This window comes from Corvus moneduloides, chromosome Z, assembly GCF_009650955.1.
Source record: "Corvus moneduloides isolate bCorMon1 chromosome Z, bCorMon1.pri, whole genome shotgun sequence".
NCBI classification, from domain to species: Eukaryota; Metazoa; Chordata; class Aves; order Passeriformes; family Corvidae; genus Corvus; species Corvus moneduloides.
Window position 1 is genome coordinate 44,521,371 of NC_045511.1, and position 18,131 is coordinate 44,539,501.

The 18,131-nt window shown below is 36.3% G+C and overlaps 1 protein-coding gene across 1 annotated transcript in view; it reads right to left on the reverse strand.

Annotated features, from left to right (window-relative positions):
- LOC116438270 (atrial natriuretic peptide receptor 2-like) overlaps nucleotides 1-17,591 on the reverse strand; it is a 37,476-nt gene extending 19,885 nt beyond the window's left edge. The window contains exons 1-10 of the mRNA XM_032097101.1: nucleotides 17,402-17,591; nucleotides 14,437-14,569; nucleotides 11,943-12,066; nucleotides 9,876-9,980; nucleotides 9,222-9,324; nucleotides 7,512-7,657; nucleotides 4,865-4,937; nucleotides 2,448-2,595; nucleotides 922-1,008; nucleotides 507-650 (exon numbers count right to left, since the gene is read on the reverse strand). Of these exons, the coding sequence (XP_031952992.1) occupies nucleotides 507-650; nucleotides 922-1,008; nucleotides 2,448-2,595; nucleotides 4,865-4,937; nucleotides 7,512-7,657; nucleotides 9,222-9,324; nucleotides 9,876-9,980; nucleotides 11,943-12,066; nucleotides 14,437-14,569; nucleotides 17,402-17,591 (1,253 nt within the window). The remainder of the gene's footprint in view (nucleotides 1-506; nucleotides 651-921; nucleotides 1,009-2,447; nucleotides 2,596-4,864; nucleotides 4,938-7,511; nucleotides 7,658-9,221; nucleotides 9,325-9,875; nucleotides 9,981-11,942; nucleotides 12,067-14,436; nucleotides 14,570-17,401) is intronic.
- Nucleotides 17,592-18,131: the final 540 nt, after the last annotated feature.

Sequence of the window (18,131 nt, forward strand, 5' to 3'; positions counted from 1 at the left end):
TCACTGCCTTTGTGAAAGTTTCATTGACAATGTGAGCTCATTTCCAGTATTGGTAAGTATAATAAAGCATTTGTAGGTATGCTAACCATTTCACCAATATGTCTTCCCAAACAAAGATGCAGTGGATTTTAGTTAAATAGGGATGCCTAAGATATTTGGGAACAAAATAAAGTTATATGGGAAAAAAGGGTTTTAAAATAGTTTTGCAGTATAACTAGAGAAAGAGTTGAAAAGTCATTGGCTTAGCATTGCTAGCACTAAACATATGATTTCTCAAAAAACCAGAAGAAAACTTGGACTAGACATTCAAATTTTTTTTCTTTCTTTTCTTGCTTTCTTGCTTTCTCTCTTGCTTTCTTTTCTTGCTTTCTTGCTTTCTTTCTTGTTTCTTATATCACAGTACAGGCCTGTCTACACAAGAACTTTATCTAAAATTAACACTTTGTCCTAAATAGCATATAGCACAGTCTATGTCATTTAGCTTTTAAAAAGTTGGATTTTTTTACCTGAAACCCCAGTTCAAAGGAATATCTTCATTGAGGAGCACATCACTCAGGCTGCCTTTGGGGCAGTACTCTGTGACAATGGCAACATTTGGAACTTCTATACAACCTCCAATGAATTTGCAGAGATTGGGATGGTCAAGTTCCCTGTGAAAATCAACAAAAATCACAGCACAACAGAAATTTTTACAGATGTCCCTCCTGGTTTTTTAGTGTAACTGGAAAACCAAGTACCTTGTCTCACAATGTAAAGAAAAAAGTAAAACAGACATAAGGAAATTTCGATCTTTTCTTTCTTTCAAGCAAAGTTTGAAAGAAAGAGGAATATGAATTTACAGTCATGTTTGGAAAAATCTTAAGCCCTAAAAAACCAGTGTAAAAATGGAAGAACATACACTTCTTATATTTCACTTCTTACCTCACTTGCTTTACTTCTTTACGTATGGTTTTAGACAGCGTGAATGCCTTCTTCATTATTTTCTTTATGGCCACTGTTCTACCATCACTGAAACAGAATGAAATGCTGTTTACAGAGTTTTAGGACAACTTCACAAGCCAGCAATACACAAATGGGGAACAGTTTCATATCTAGAGATGAGGCAGAGAATTTAAGCATGTCCATATGTGACTGTAAATCTGAATCTAAGACAAGGGACAGGATCCTGTTTCTTTTGATAAAGGAAGCATTAGTGATTACATTCAAGCAATCTTGATCTGTGGCCAACATTTGGAATGTGAGTGCTAGAGTCAGTTGAGGCAGTTTGATGATGGAGTAGCAGCAAAGGGAATGTCAGAGCTAGAGAAACACATACAGCCACATCCCTGCTATCCATTAATTCTGGCTACTGTTCTGTAGATCCTGCACTGACATTTAACGTGCTTTTTTTCTCGTGAGATTGAGCATTCTCAGCAAAGAAGCAGCTGAATTTGATTGAGAGCAAAGCAATTTTCCTTGTTAGAGTAAAGGAATACAGTGGAGATACCTGCAGGAATATTAGTGGTGCCCACCATATAAATACAGAGTATGAGGTGGCTAGTGTAGCAGTTGTAGGTGTTTCCCCAATGAGGCTGAATGTCCCATTCTTACATTTTTCACCCTTGATGAATGTTTTTGACTGTGAATCATCTGAGGAAAATGATGATGACGATGATGATGATGAAGAAGAAAATGTCACCATTCAGAAAGAAGAAGCAAAAAATATCAGTGCTGGACACTGTATTTCATCAATGAAGTGGCTGTGATTTTCCACAATCTATGCTGAAAAGGCACTTGCTCCCCCAGCCAATGATCCTAAGTAAGCTACTTTATCCTGCAAAGCACAGATACTTCCCTGTGTATTCAAATGGTAAGTACTGCTTTGCATGTGTTCTGCTCCTACCCCTTAATTTATCTCTTCTATGGGAAAAACTGCTTTCTGGATAGCAGGATATGGCTATGCCATTTGTCCTTATAGTTACATGATATGCACCTTTATAATTTGATTCAGACTTGAAATGCTCTGAATCTTGAGTCGTGTCAGCTGGTTTAAGGAAAAGATTTCTGTGTGCTACTGTAGAGGATGTCATTCTTTAGTGCAAAGAACCTAGCTTTCTCTGCCTGCATTTTACAAAAAAAGAGTTGCATAAAAGCCTTAGTTTCAGATACATTTGAAACAGCAAGGGCCATTCATTAATGGATGCATGACATCTTATGCACCAACATTTTAACAAGTTCCTAACAGAAAAAGAGGAATCACAACCAAACCAGAAGCCTGGCATGTCAAATATTCCACAGCCAATATGTGGTGCAGAAGTCAGATGGTGATCTTAACTTATCAGATTTGGCCTAACAAGATAAATTCAAGCTTTTTCACTGCTTATCAATGTAAAGTGGCAAGAATCAGAGATCAAGGTGAAACCATAATACAGTAGACACTGCAGTAAATGAGTAACATATTGACTTACTATCTCCCAGTCTGGGTGAAATATTTCTTCCTGGACATGTTGGCAGCTGCTGTGCAGGAGCTCAGAGCAGTAACACAACTGACATTGGAGTCACTGGGTGCTGGGGGAGTACTCATCATGCTTCCTGTTGCTGTCCGTATAGTGCAATCTAAATGGGTTGTGGGATGAGAAAAGGCACTTGAAGGTTCCTATTATTGCACAGGTGGAGACTCCAGAGGCAAACGAATATAAGAATTCTCAAAATCTTTGCATCTTATCTGCTCTTGTTAATACTTAAGAGAGAAAGCCATTGCTTGGAATGTGACTGCTGCAAAAAGTGTAAAAAAGTCTCAAAGATGATTTATTGCCAGAGATACTTCTCATTAAACCACAGGATTTGATGCAATTTTTATTTCTCTGCTCTTGAGATGATTAGCCCTTGCTGCTACATAGAAGCTGAGGACAGAACCCACGGAAGGAGAGCAAACCCTGTGCCATACTTTAACAAGTCTATTTGGAGCTCCTAGGGACTGTAAAGTACAGGAATGTGGGAAGTGATTCTGACACCAGAGAGAAGGCAGAGAAGAGCAACAATACAGTAAGAGGAAAAAACTCCCAGTGATCTCAGTGTACATTTTTTAATGTCTGTTGACCAGGTCACAGTAAAAAAAATGGACTGCAAAACAAATTTAATGAACTACATATCGTGTCATCATCTCCAATTAAAATCCAGATTTAGCCAATTAGTCTCAGAATTGCTGAGACCTCTCAACTCTCTCTGGTAGAAATATCTTGCTAAGGAAGTTGCTGAGGAAGTTCAGCATCTCACCTTGAATCAGGACTGCCATGTTCCCACACCATAGTATTATCCATATGCAGTTCAAAATTGCATTGACATTTGAAGCTTTCTACAGCATTCCACCCAGAAATACATTACGGGTCCCTGAGATAGCTTTAAGAATAAGAGTGCATATGTATCTATATCTCTATATATGGTGCAATACACCAAAAAAAGACGTTATCTTGAAGAAAATAAGGCTACTTTTTCACACTGAGTGCTACATACCCTGGGTACAGCACTGCTGATGTGTTTTCATTCAGATAACTGTGCATTTCAGGCCATTGTGCGTAGCTCTGAACAACTCTATCCAGAGAAGATATAGTGTCTGTGACCTTATAATGTTATCAGTCCTCATTAAGTTGTTAACCATCACTCTTAGGTCTTAAACAGTATTGCTGCTTTGCAGGCTTTTTTCCAAGAAAGTTACATCTTTCATCTTGAAGTTTCCAAATTAATTTTAATGTGTTATTTTTTGATCATGTTTCTAATTTCCCTCAGTCTCTTTCTATTGCTCCCTCTCACGTGTGATGCTTATGGCATTTTCTAATTTACTATCAGCTGAAAATTTTGCTCATGTTACATTTTGCTATATTGAAGAACACTTTTCTCCATTTCTGTTTTCAATAATCTGGATTGAAATTCATTTTGGTTCCTGTAATCAAATTAATTTCTAAGCCAAAATCTCTTCTTCTTCACAACAACAATATCTTATCAAAGGTATACAGAAATTAATGTTCAAGTCTAAGGCTGGAAGTATCTCTACTATATATTATCACAAGAACATCTTGACACTGGCAACACAACTGAACACAGATAAAGCAGACATCTGCTGAGCAATTTGTCCCAGAGACAGAAAATGAGAGAGTGTACAATCAGCACAGACCTACCAACTTCAGCAGATTTCTACAGATTTACCCTTTCTGAGGATCTAGGTATTGTTTTCCTTCTGCTAAATCAAGGAACAGCAAAGTAAATAATCTATATGTATTTTAAGTGCTGCATGGTAAAGCATATAATAACACCTGAATTTATTCTTAACTTGTTTAATTAGAACAAATTAAATCATAGTTTATTAAACAAATTAAATCATAGTTTATAGCCAGAAGATAAAATAGAAAAAAAACCCTCCAAACTTCTGGCCAAAATGAATTTCTTTCTGTAGCAAGTCTGCCACAGACATCATACACTGAGAGAAATTAAGATAGTTCTCTATCCCTCAATATATTTGTGCAATTCCAGGCCAACTTAGTGGGAACAATTATACAGAAAGATATATCCACTGAAGCCACTGTAATTTATTTTGTTCCACTCCAGAGATTATCTGTTTATTTTGGGGTAGGCTTGTCTTTTACAACTGACAAATCAACATAAATAAAAAGAAGGAAACTGTTTAAAATAACTTTGTCATCTAAAGCTTTGATAAACAAAAATATGAGTGATCATCTCACAGAGGTTACAGGGATGAAACATTGGATATGTCTTTCTCAAACTGCTTCACTTTTTACAAGACCCTCAAAATATGAACAATATAATTGAGATTATTTCTAAAAGATTAGTAAGGACACTGATCACAGTATCAAAATTACAAGTTACTAACCTTGTTTGATGCAGTTGAAATCTATAATCCAGCTTTCATCCCAAAGCATCTTTTGTTTCTGATATTGAAACCACTACAAAAATAAAACAAAATCATTCCTAATGTAGCCCTCCTGTCTTTGAAGGAATTAAATCAGAGATTATTTTTATAAAATATGAAAACTTAAAAGTATCCAAACTAAATCTGAAGAGTAAACATCCAGCATATGTCTTACAAGTAACATTAGAACCAAAAGTATTAATAACAGGCTTAGAAGAAAACAGCATCTAATAAATATATTAAAAACTGTACAGACTATATTCCAGAACTAATTATGTGTCATTTTTTGCATTGGATACAAACTCTCCATTATTGTCAACATTTATGCATTTACATTTCAGCCTGGACATCAGATGAGGGGTTTACATCATCTTATCTCATGGAAGTGCCCTGTGCTATGTAAGTAAGAACAAGAACACACTTCATCCCAATCCCGAGATAAGGAGCAGTTATCTTATATCTTGGAATAGAATTAGCCCATGAACTACAAATTAGGCCATATTCCGTCAAATACTCTCTCATAAAGAATATTAGGTAGGATTTCTGTGGCTACTTTGTAAAGAAGGCATTGACCTAATAGCTGATTTTCTGTAGAGCTGACATACAAAGCTAACATTTACAGAGTGTAAATACATGCTTTCAAATGAGCACCAGATTAATTATACAGTTGTTATGACTGCAATGTCAAAATGTCAAATCAAAGCAGCATTTTACCATCATTATACCATTTTTTATAATGCAGAATTTAATACTAGGAATGATGCATTCATTGAAACAGGTAACAAAAGCCCAGATAATGGACAAGGAACAGGTTGTGGAGATTGTGTTGATACACTGGTTGAAATTGTGACAAATATAGAGCTCACTGAATCAAAATCAAGTCATCCTATTTATTTCAAAAGGCTTCTGAGGAAAAAACCCCTACATTTTATCTTGTAAAGGTATGACTGTACAAAGACATATTAGCAAGAAGTGAATACTAGGCTTGCTTCCTTTGATACTGATATCAAAGGAATCTTTTCCGCTACTCGAGGCTTTAAAGAAGGCATTGGTTTCCTAGATGGTTCTTTTTACATTATATCAATTCCTGAGTTGGATAAAATAATCTTTCCTATCTTGTTACAATAAAACCAGTAAAACTTAAAAAACCCATGATGCTGCTATTGAAGAAGTTAGCAGGAATATGCATATAGAAATGAAAGAACAAAAAAACCCCAAAGTACTGCAAATCTACAGAAAACCAGCAGAAATAATAGGTTAATTTTGCTACAAGACCATTAAATAAACATATGCTAGGCCAAGAAACTCCATCGCTCTTTCTAAAAAGCTAGTTATCTAAAACTGTCTGAGCTTCTCGTCTGTCCAATTGCATATTTCTATCAGATCATATGGTTTTACAGGACAGTTGCTACAAACTCATTGTCACAACTTCCTTGTGGATTATGAATGCTCAAATAGCTTTCAACAGTGCTTCTGTTCCTACCTCACAAAGCCACACAGTGAGGCACAGAAAGACAAAAAAATATAACGTGATTCAGGCCTCCCTTAGTACCTCAATTTGTGGGCCATCACCTTTCTCCTACTCATTCCCTTTCAGTGCAGCTGCCTACCACAGATGCTCACAGCAACTGCAGTACAAGATGGAAAGAGAAGGAATCCCTGAGGAAAGAGGAGCCTATAGTTTTATAGGATACAGAGGCCAAGCTCTAAATAAATTACATGTTACGAATATAGTCAATACAATGATTCTACAACTGCCATATTCACCTGACAACCTCTGCTATGAAACTCATAAATGCATTTTTTTTAAGATGCAGATACATAAGGAATGTAGATCCTTTTTCCCAGAAGCACTGTTAAATAATGTCATAATAGCATACTCTCTTCTCTTTATACAGACATTTTCATTCACAGACACCCAAAACTACTTCTCCAATATTGATACACTCCTCTATCCTCATTCTCTTTTTTTCATTCATGAGTCTGCTATAATAATTGATAATTACTATGCAGAATTAATCACTTTGAACTGAACCAAGCTGGTTGTTACACTAAGAAAATAAACCTATTAAAAAAATCAACCAACAAAAACAGGAAAAAAAATTATCCTCTCCCCATTATTCTTTTGAGAATATCCAAAGTTGAATGTTTTGCTTTTAAAGTTGTATTTGGACTCTGAGATTAGCCTCTTGTGGAGCTAGTCCCTTAATGAATTTACCTAATTTGTTTTTGAATTATAATTCTGACCTCCATAGGGTTTGAAGCAGTCAATTTCATAACAGAGTTTTATTTTGAGTGAAAAGTACTCTTACTTTGCTGGCATCCCCTGCTTCCCATGTTGTGGAAAATCTTTTTTTCCTTTACCATCATCTACCCATCCCTCTGTTACATTCCACCTCAGTCTTCTCTCTTACAGGATGAAAATTCCTAGTACAATGTGACTTCCCTCATAAGGAAACTTTAAAAGTTGTTTCCCTTCTTTCTCCTTTTTTCCATAGCACACAGGTGCTGAATGCAGAAGAAAATCTCTCCCTCTACTAAGAGAGAGCTCCACTCTTATAAAATCATGGATGTAAGAGAAAGGAAATAGGAGAGAATGGGTACTTACCATGACTGTCAAAATGAAGCCAGTGCAAACTAAACATATTGGTAAGACAATTGCTATCCTAACATCAACAGAAAGAGGGCATTCCCCACAGTCTGCTGGACAGATAGAGCAGCCTTCTTCTTCTTCACAAAAGCCATCTCCACAGACTGATTAGAAAAGGAAACATACATCAGAAAATTTTAAGGCAGTTTCATCCATCCACAAGATTGTATTCAGATTTAAACACATAGTTCTTGCGCTGGGAAACCTCAGAGCCCCAGAAAGAACAAATTTTGAAGAATTCAGAGATACTGTCCCAGCAACTTAAAGAATAATCTGAATTTCTGAAGTAATACAGGTTCTCTTTGATCAGGTTAAATGTTAATTACATCTGAGCCTTTGACATGTCTTGTGTATAAATCACTTCATCACTACTGTGTCTCTCATTATCCGTATGTTGTTTTTCTGAAACTTGAAGTTCTTCAAGGCCGGCATTTTCTTTTGTATTCTTTGTATTTAATCCAGTCCTTGTGATCCCCAGAAGCCAGTGACCCTTCCTCAGCAGCAGCAGAAGACACTGGGGACTACAGAAAGGAATCTTGCAACCCACACTTCAAGTATTTCCTTTACTTTACTCCGAGGTCTTATACAAATTATCAGCAGTATCAGATGTAATTTAAACCAAAAAAGTTTTAAATAACAAAACTCCTTCTGCCATGTCTTGAATGGTCTTTCAATTTTACCTCTGTGACTAAACTAGTATCGTGCTATACTTCAGCCTTGAGAGGTGAGCTGAAGGTATTAGTCTGTCATTATGTAATTTTTTTAAATAAAAAAGCCTCAAAAAAAAAATCCACTGCTCAGAAATAATTCTGTTTCAGCCTCATTAATTCCAGTATAATACCAAGATAATAACAGATGTCACTTTCTGCCTCAGGGGTAGAGATGCATTTTAAAAAATTTCTTCTCAGATATAGTCTAAGTTTCCTGGAACACTCAGCTGCAGTTGTTTTGAAACAAGAAGAAAATTCTACAGGTAAATAGTTCTATTCACACTGTTTTACTTTGTGGTTTTTTTCTTTTTTTTCCACAACATTGGGAAATATATTCTCACACATCCAGAAGAGTAGCTAACAAGAGTATTGTGATGACACTCCTGTTTTAGCCAATAACCTTCTTCAGGTTGTGTGTTTAATTTACTAAATAAGTCCACTTTTTAAATTTTACATCACTAACAGAATTGCAAGAGTTATTTCTGCTTCCCTCCACCCAGGTATACTAAAGTGAATGAAAGACTGATGCCCTTGGCAACAATTTTTAATGTGAACAAGGGAACCAGTATGGATTTCTACCTTTCCAATATGTTTAAGACTAGTCTGCTCCCTTTCAGAGGAAGAGTGTCCAGATCCTCAGAACACTAGCTGAAGGAATATTCGCACATTCCCATGAAGTGCAGACAAGCCTTGTAGTGCCTGAAGCCATTCATCATGGTATTTGACTTTACTCATTTGACAAGAGTGGTTTTCTACTGTTCTAGATTAATACTCATGTTAGAAGCTCAAACTCTTTTTCGGATTTCAGTGTTATGTGAAGAAGAATTTCAGGAAGACATTTTCAAAGAAAGGTTGGGGTAGGAGTTGCTTTTCCTCTTGGTAACCATGCATGAAAGATAAAAGCATTGAGATTTGCAGTCAATAGGCAATTATCTCACATTTTCATTTTATATCATACCTACTACAGGAAGGACTGTGGTTTTTGCTTCCAGAGCAGCTTGCATTCTCCCAACTCTGATGTGTGCAATGAGAGAAGTCACACCCACATGAACTAAAACAACCTGTGAAACAAGTGAACAAACCAGCAAGCATCAAAACTTCACTTGCACACAGTAGGCTTTTATAATGAGGACTAACTGACTGTGGTGTCCTTCAGAAGAATTTATGCATTTTTTTCAGAATCAGGAGAGACAGCTCATGTGAGAAAGACTGGTCTGATTCCCTTCCTGGTGTGTCTTCTTCTCACTAGGCAGGGCTGTCAGCGCTACGCATTTTGCCATGTATGCTTTCCTGTTAGTTCTTTCAGGTAGAAGCTCCCTAATGATCATATGAGTGAAATGTATTGTTAGTGTGGATCTCAAGTGGGCAGATTATGCTATTTGTTTTCCTCCCATCCCCACTCCTTCCACTAACTACCTAAGGAGTAAAGCTGGTACTTCCCAGTCAAGTCAGTTGGGAATTGATAGTACTCAGCTATATGCATAACTTGTACAATAACACATACATATAAATGAAATGGGGAACATGTACATGAACTGAATTAAATTACTAGCAAGTAAGCTCCAGAAAGAGCAAATTGGGTAAAAACCTATATGCAATAAATATACTTTACCTTGGCAGTCCAGTTTCTTTGGCTCATTTTGCCAGCAGTAGACAAAGTGTGAGTAAATATCTGACCATCGTCTGGGATCCATGGACCACATATTCCTCCTTTAGCCTTTAGTAAACATATTCAATATGTCATTAAACCACAACACAATGGAAGTCCTAGCTCCTCCTCTTTTACTTTCTCAAAATTACTTATGTTCTCTAACAGCAAATAAAGTGCTGTTTTATAACCAAAGCTATTAAATGCCAAAATGCAAGCAACACTGTTCTGTAACAAAACAAAAGATAAAATAACAGAGAAGCAACTGATCCTATACTCAGTTAAGATCTTACATATACTGTTATTTCTTAAAACATGAGCCTCAGTAGTGTACTCATAGAATGAGTGATCTTATAAAGCTGGTTCCCTTTTTCTGGATTTGCTGTGTTAGAATCAAAACCAGAATCATATTCCACTTTTAATATTTTTCTCAAAGGGGTTTATTTATGTGTCACTTTTGATTTATGTGTCCCTCACAGCAGCTTCCTTTCTTTTTTCTTTAATAAAGAAGGGAGGCACATCTTTAGGGCCTGTTTGCAGAGCATTTCTCAATAAAGCTATTAAGATGTAAACATCCTACATGTGCAAACACAGAGGAATATTTTGGCTGTACAAAGATCTTGTAGTTTTTTGTTTACTTGAAAGGATTAAGCCTGTCTTCTAACTCCAGATAATTCTTCAGACACTTCTTTCAAAGGACTGTAAGAAATAAACCAAGTCAAAAGAAATGGTGAACGTTAACCAAAATAAAATGTTTTAGAACTCATGACACTGAAAAAAATAAAACAATGAAAACCCATACTCCTCTCAAAGAATGGAAAAATCTTACTTTGAAGTAAATGTTTAATCTTATGCAGTGATATTCAACTGTATGACAGTCAAATGGCTTAGGATTCCTTTAAGCAGAAACTCTAACATTTACACTATTATGAAGAAACCAAATGATGCATGTTGGTGAACATGCTTTTGCCATTTCCACACCTTAATTCCAAGCAGAACTAAAAGTGAAAATAGAAATAATAGAGAGGTCACCACCGTGGTGGGATGTTGATGGCTCTAGACAAAAATTTTGATGTGATGATTCCAGCAGGGATTCCTCTTTTAAACCGAAGTCCTGGTGCCAGCTAAGGCTCTCAGGGAATCATTAATAAAACAGGTCCTTAAGAATAGGCTGCCAAGAAGCAAAATAGAGCTGTTGTGGAGTCATTAGATCTTCACACAGAAGGGTACATGAAACAGCTGCAAGATGTGTAGACTAGGCTTCCTATTACACCACCTTTGATCACAAAGAATGTGTCACATTGCCAGAAGGGAGATTAACTAGAAAAACTGGGCAACTGCATGGAAGTTTTCATGCAGGGTAAGGCTTACCTCATAGATTAAAAAAACTAAAGGTGTTCCAAATTGTATTTTTAGAATCAGAACTTTAAGTATTCATCCAAAGAGGGACAAGCCAAGCAGACAGGCTAAGAATGGATCTTGCTTACACTGCATAAACAAATTTTGTTATCCTGTATTTGGATTCCTTTTTTTGCTCTGATACAATGGAGAAAAACCATTCCATCTAAGGACATGGGTATATAGGCTTCAGTTCTACAAATCACTGCTGGTGATACTCATCGCCCTCAGCTCCAGTAATCCAAGAAAATTATTCACAGCCTCTCTATAAAACAGAGAGACTGGAATACCTCCAACTGACAATTTACCCTGTTTGTTTTAGAATGCTGTGACCTGTCTTTCTCTGTTGGCTGCACAGTGATCTAAGTCGGGTCCCACTAATGAGAGATTCTTTGGACTGCCTTGTCCAAAGGTCCAGACGCTTTGCAGCATCCAGTGCAAAAAAAATTCTAAAACTGACAGACATTGCCACAACGGTTTTAGTGAACTATAATTTGTGAATATATAGTGAACTATATAAATTTGGTCTAATTGTAATCACAAAAATACTTCATGAACTTAAACCTGGATATTACAATGATGTCTCATCCAGTAGCAAGAACAGAGCACATGATGCTGCACCATCACACTAACCATGAAGGCTAAAGGACAGGAATGAATGTTGGCATGGTAAACACAGCAGTTGTCCCCATTTGCATCTTTCCATCTGGCAGGACATTCATGCTCCTCACAGAATTCCTTTGCAGCAGTGGCATTGCTATCCAAACAGGAGAGAGAGAAAAACTTTTACATCCATTCCTTGCTCTTTATCCTGTACAGAGAAATTAGCAGCAAAAACATATGCAGTGAAATAAAAAAGGGTTGAATCATTTCCTTCTCTTTTGTTTTACTTCTGGTTGAAATGCTCCCAGAGCCCTGGAGATTGTTGTCAACTGGACCTCTGCCTACTGCCATGTACTATGAACATCTAGCAGATACTGTGCTGCAAGCAGGGACCAGCCTCCACTTCTCTTTCCAGCCTGACTTAATGACCAGGCGGGATTACTTGGCACTACTTTATCTGACAGAGACAAAAACACCATTATTCTTCTTCTACACTCAGACATATGTGTCCCTGGCTACTTCTAGTCTCAATGTTTTCAATTATATACCTTCATCTATGCATGTGATTCATACAGAACATTTAGATCTAGTCTTTGCTCCACAATCTAAATTGCCAAGGAAAATAAGTATAATGGACGATATCAGATCCAGTTCCCCAAACCACAAATTTAGCGTAGACTTTATGAACAGACTGTTCTGCAAAACGACTTTTGAAAACTTATTCCTGAAAGATGAATATATTCACCTGGAAATGTGTGATGCAACACTGTTTCCTCAGTTATACTTTCAGTGGTTATCACCCTAATAAATTTGGCTGTAAGATAAAATTGTTTTCTGTAAACATGATTTACTCAGATACAGCCAGAATTAATTGCAGTTCAGCTGAAATGTAACGCACTTGTGTTGGATCTTTATAAAACAATTCCAGAACACAGGATTTATTTTTTGGCTTGTTCTTAATGAAAGAAGTACTAGCTAGTAATGAGTAGATCTAAGACAGAAGGCTTTGTTTATTATGAGAAGACTGTTTATGATGACAAATAAACAAAACCACAGAGGATTAGGTTAACATAGATTGTACTCATGGCCAGATTTAAAAGGGCATAGACATATTTGAAACGATATGAAAATACGTCAATCTCCAAAACATCTAAACAGATAAAATACTAAAATTTATTAGCCTTTGAGATCATACGTGAAGTTAAGAAAAATACTTAATTAAGCTGGTGCCTAATTCTATCATGTATTTTTCTTTAGGGCTCCTTTTTAAAATTTATCTAGTATTCTGCATTTTTTATTCAGTAACTTCATCACGACTTCACCCAATTATGCTGATGGCCATACACAATGGGTATTTGGGTCAACCACTGTAACCTTTAGTGTCAACCAGATAATCTTCTAGTTAAAATGAGATGCAAATTTGATCCCTTTGCAAAACTGCAGCATAGATTTATCTCTCTTTAAAAATATTTGCCATCTCTCTATTTTCAAGATATGTATAAGTACACAAAAAGCAGACTTTTCCAAATTTCTTACTGATTTGAGCATGTGGGTCTCCCTGGGAAGGCTAGAAAAATCAGATTCATGCCAAGCAGTGAAAAAACCTGCCTCATGGTTAAGTTCTCAGAACTATTACTAGCCATACATTTCAGAAAATGTGATAAATGTTAAGTAAGTTTCTAAACATAGTACATAGATGATAAAAAATAAAATATATCTACTTTTTCCTGTTGCAAATAGATTGTGGATCATCTTTCAATATGAAATAAAATAACTCTGGATAACAGCTTTTATAAATTGAACTTTGAAATGTGAACACTTAGGCAGAGAAAAATGTTCCAAAAACATCTCTTACACAACAGCACAGAAAGTGGGGCTGCACCCTCTGTCCCAGGTGTTCCTGTACAGGGATGGAGAATTGCTACATACACACAGAAGTGTGAAATCGGAGTGTATTATCCCTGGATTTATAGGTCCAGATCTGTAGATCTGTAGTTGCACCCCTACATACTCTCTATTTAACTGCTGTGATGCCCACAGTCACCAACACAGTGTGTGAGTTGACAAATAAACTTTCAGAGGGGTTTTAATCCCACAGAAATCAAGCAAGGTTTACCACTGAATTAAATGGATTCAGGGATGGACTATCTCTTTTTGATATCCATGTTGTGCACTTCAATTACACTTATGATTGAAATGAGTATATAATACAGAGAGTCTGTGACTCATGCTTAAACTTCAGCTGTAAATTCCATGTGTAGAGAAGGCAAGAAGTGATGTTCAGAGTTGCACTGTGACAGTAGTTATGTGCCCTCTCTCTGACCTAGCAGGCAACCATGCCATGATGGCTGGTCTGAGAGCAAAGGGAAAAATAGCAGGGCAAACACAGCCACAAGAGACCTCAAAAGATGGAAGGAATTAATGAAGAGCCCCCGAGTGCGCGTTCCAGTTATATTACTGAATATGTACATACAAAATCCTCATATACTCATGCTCATGACAGCATTTTTATAAGAAGTAATACCTTTGGGAAAGGATTCCATTTTGCACAGCATATTGATAAAAACTGTCAGAAGCAAAGACTGCATAAGTAACGTTGAAGGATTCCCCACTCACAGACTTTTCTGGAGGCCTTTGCACCCATGTCATCTCCAGTCCTAGAAACAACGCAATCATGGGTCAGAATATTTCCTATACTTTTTTACTTAACAGATATATACAAATGTAAAACTTCCTCTGTAGTGATTTTCATCTATTCATAGGATCATAGAGTGGTTTGGGTTGGAAGGCACCTTAAAGATGCTCCTCCTCCCCTGCCATGGGTTGGGACACCTTTCAATAGACCAGGTTGCTCAAACCTGGCCTTGAACATTTTCAGGGATGGGACATCCTCAGTTTCTCTGGGAAACCTGTTCCTGCGCTCACTACCCTCTGAATAACCCTCAGAGTATTCCTCCATTACTTTTTATGAGCCAAAAAGAGTCATGCATTTTAGTGGCTGTATAGGTAAACACCAAAGCACATTATTGAAGAATTCTGACACTCAGAAAAGATCAAGCCGTTGGAGAAATGTAACAAAACATCTCTTCAGCTTAAGCAAACTAACTTTGTTTCCAGTACATGGCATCCCGGTATATTTGCTTTCCTCTTTTGATCAGGCAACATTACTCTTAATTCTTGGCTGCTTTTACTGAGACACACCTTATTATGGAAGAGGAACAGACAACTCTACCACACACAAAATTCAGCCAAAACCCTTAAACTCATGAGACATAAATTATATATACTACATATTTAAGAATGCATTCTCATGTAATAGAACCATATGGCATCTAGAACAGAGGACAGTAGAAGGACTGCTAATCAGACATCTGTCGTTTCCCATTTTCACAATTTTAACTGGGAAAGATGGTTTACCCCCATCATGTCTCTTGTCCCTGGGACTCCATATTACCTCCTCTGGGTCTGAGAATGAAGTGAGACAAGAGTTGGGAAAAGTTTTAAATCCATAAACTTAAACAACACTACCAAAATCTTCCCACTCCATCCACCTACCTTTTTCTCTATTGTTGGATGAAAGTTTTAATTTGCACCACATCAAATTACCTACATAATGCAACTATGTAACTCAGTTTGTCAGGAAGTATTAAATTTCTTCCACAGAGGACCGGTAAACCTGCCTTACAAGAGATCTCTTTTTTTGTTGTTGTTTGGTTGTGACCTCTTCTGTTACTCATACTTGTTCTAACAAGTATGTTCTTCACTTGCACTATACTGAAACCACTATTTTCCCCCTCATTTCCTATCAGATTAAACTAGGCAAATTGTAAAATAACCTCTTTATTTTCCATCTCCCTTGAAAAGTAAAAACTCATTTTAATTGCTAACACTAAGTGAAAAACTATAATACAAAGATTTTTTTAAAAAATACTATGTGATTTCTACTAAAAGGTAAGAGAGTTGAGCTTCAAAGAATATGTGAGAATGAAGACAAAAGGTCAGAACAAATTTTAGTTAAATTACTTTCTACTTCCTTTTAAAGGTCTTAAAAACATAAACCTAACTCTTCTTTCAACAGTAAATACTCCCACATATAAAAGCTTTGAAGATCTTTTGTTAATTCCACAGCAATGAGGCTACAGTATATGTGTTTTGCTTTGCTTCTAGCAATGCCCAGAAAATGGCTAAGAAAACCTACAAAGAAAGGCAGGATAGAGCTTGAAGTTCATTCTAAAACTGACTCTAATGGGTATACATTAATTAAGCAACCTGCTCATGTTAGTTTCCCTTGTACTTAATAAAAATAGATTTAAACAAGGCATCTGTACTGATAAGTAGCTGTTTCAATGTTAAACCAAGAGTCAATTCATACAGGGATATAAGTATTAGTTGAAATTATCTAGATAGTCTTTGAACTTCATTGTTCCAAAATAATTAATTGGAGAATGTTTAACTGTAACATTCAGCTCAGGGTGTGACACAGCAGTATATTTCCCGGAGTGTTTTATTAGAATCGCCTTCTGAGGTGTTCTTGGTTTTTTTCTAAAAACCCTATTAAATGTTTGTCTCCGGTCCTACCTTTTGCAACATAAACAAAGTGTTCCTTTACATCAGTTATTTATTTGTGACAGAGTCACAAGATGACAGAAGAGTTGATCTTGGAAGGTGCCTACAGAAATCATTTCGTCCAAGCCTGTGTTGCTCAAGGCAGTGTCATCCCAAGGATGTTCCTCTAGCCTTTGTCTAGTTAGGTCTTGAAAATATCCAAGAATGGAGAAGCCACAAACTTTCTGAGAAACCTGTTCTACTGTTTTATAACCCCTTCAGTATAAGAAATTTTCTTATACTTAAATTGAATTTTCCACATTTCAGTTGCTCCTTAATTACTTTTTCATCTATAAATTACCAACAGAAAAAAATTATTCTGGTTTTTTATCTCATCATGTAAATTAATTTTTGGAACTGGCAGAAGTAAGTGGTTAAAGGTCTGAGGGTTTTTTTAGGTACTCATGGAACAGTTTTGAGCCAGGTGGAAAAGTATGACATGTAGAATCAGTGATTTTGCATTCTGGCTTACTGATTAAGCATAATACACTTTTGAACTGACACTACAAAGTTTCAGCAAGTACATTTGCTACAATGCAGCACTGCCTCCATGCTTTATTTGGATTAAATTGCATTTGGTTTTCTAATGAGAAAGAAAATGTTTTCAGTTTCTCTCTGGGCAAAGGGATACAGCTGTTGCTATTATTTTTTCTATTGGAACAAAGTTATATTGGACAAATAATTACTCTGAAGTATCTTCTAGTTGTTTTCTTTCACTTATTTCTCTAGGAAGAGAGGCTGTCACTGATTTAGATGCTTTCTACCACAGATAACATCCATCATGAGTAAACTATTATTATGAATACTTCACTTTTGAATACTTCACTTTTGGGGTTTCAGCCATTCCCCAAGTAAGATATCATCTTTCTTTATGACTCACTCACCTCCGCAGTCCAGCATGTTATACTCATCTGGCTTTTCCAGGGGCCAACAGTCATAGTCTTTGTTATCTAAATCATGCCACCCCTCCACTAGTATCACCTGACAGAATAAAAAACCAAAAAAAACCAAAACAAAACAAAAAAAAATAGAGTCAAAATGACAGTAGGAGAACGGGGAAAGGATGGGTTCCATCTCCTAAGTTTGTAATCCTTCTACAGAAATCAAACAAAATGCAGAAACATAGTATGGCATATTTTGCTGTCTTCAACTTCTGGAGAAAAAAATAAAAAAATAGAAGTAATAATAAAAAGAAAAGGTAGCTCCTTGGGGGTATACAAACACAACCAGTGTGTTATTTTGATCTGTCCAGAAATTGGCTTGAAACAGTGAGGGGACTTAACTAACCTTTCTCTTCCAGAATGGTTCTTTACAAAGAGCAGGTGCTTCTAGGACCATATGCAGAGACACAATTTATTTAAAGAGGTTTTTTTGTTTGCTTCTAGAATGGCACTCTTCCCACTCCAAACTGTTCAGTTTCTTTTAATCTTTTATACCTAAAATCTTTGAACGAGTAATTTTCTATTATACCTTTAATAACACACTACAAATTTTAACCATATAAATGTTAATATACACAATGACACATAAAATAAGGATAGCATAAGCCTGGTATAGGTAGAATACAGCATCATAGTAGCGTACAGATTGAATTGCAACAGTAACAAAATATAC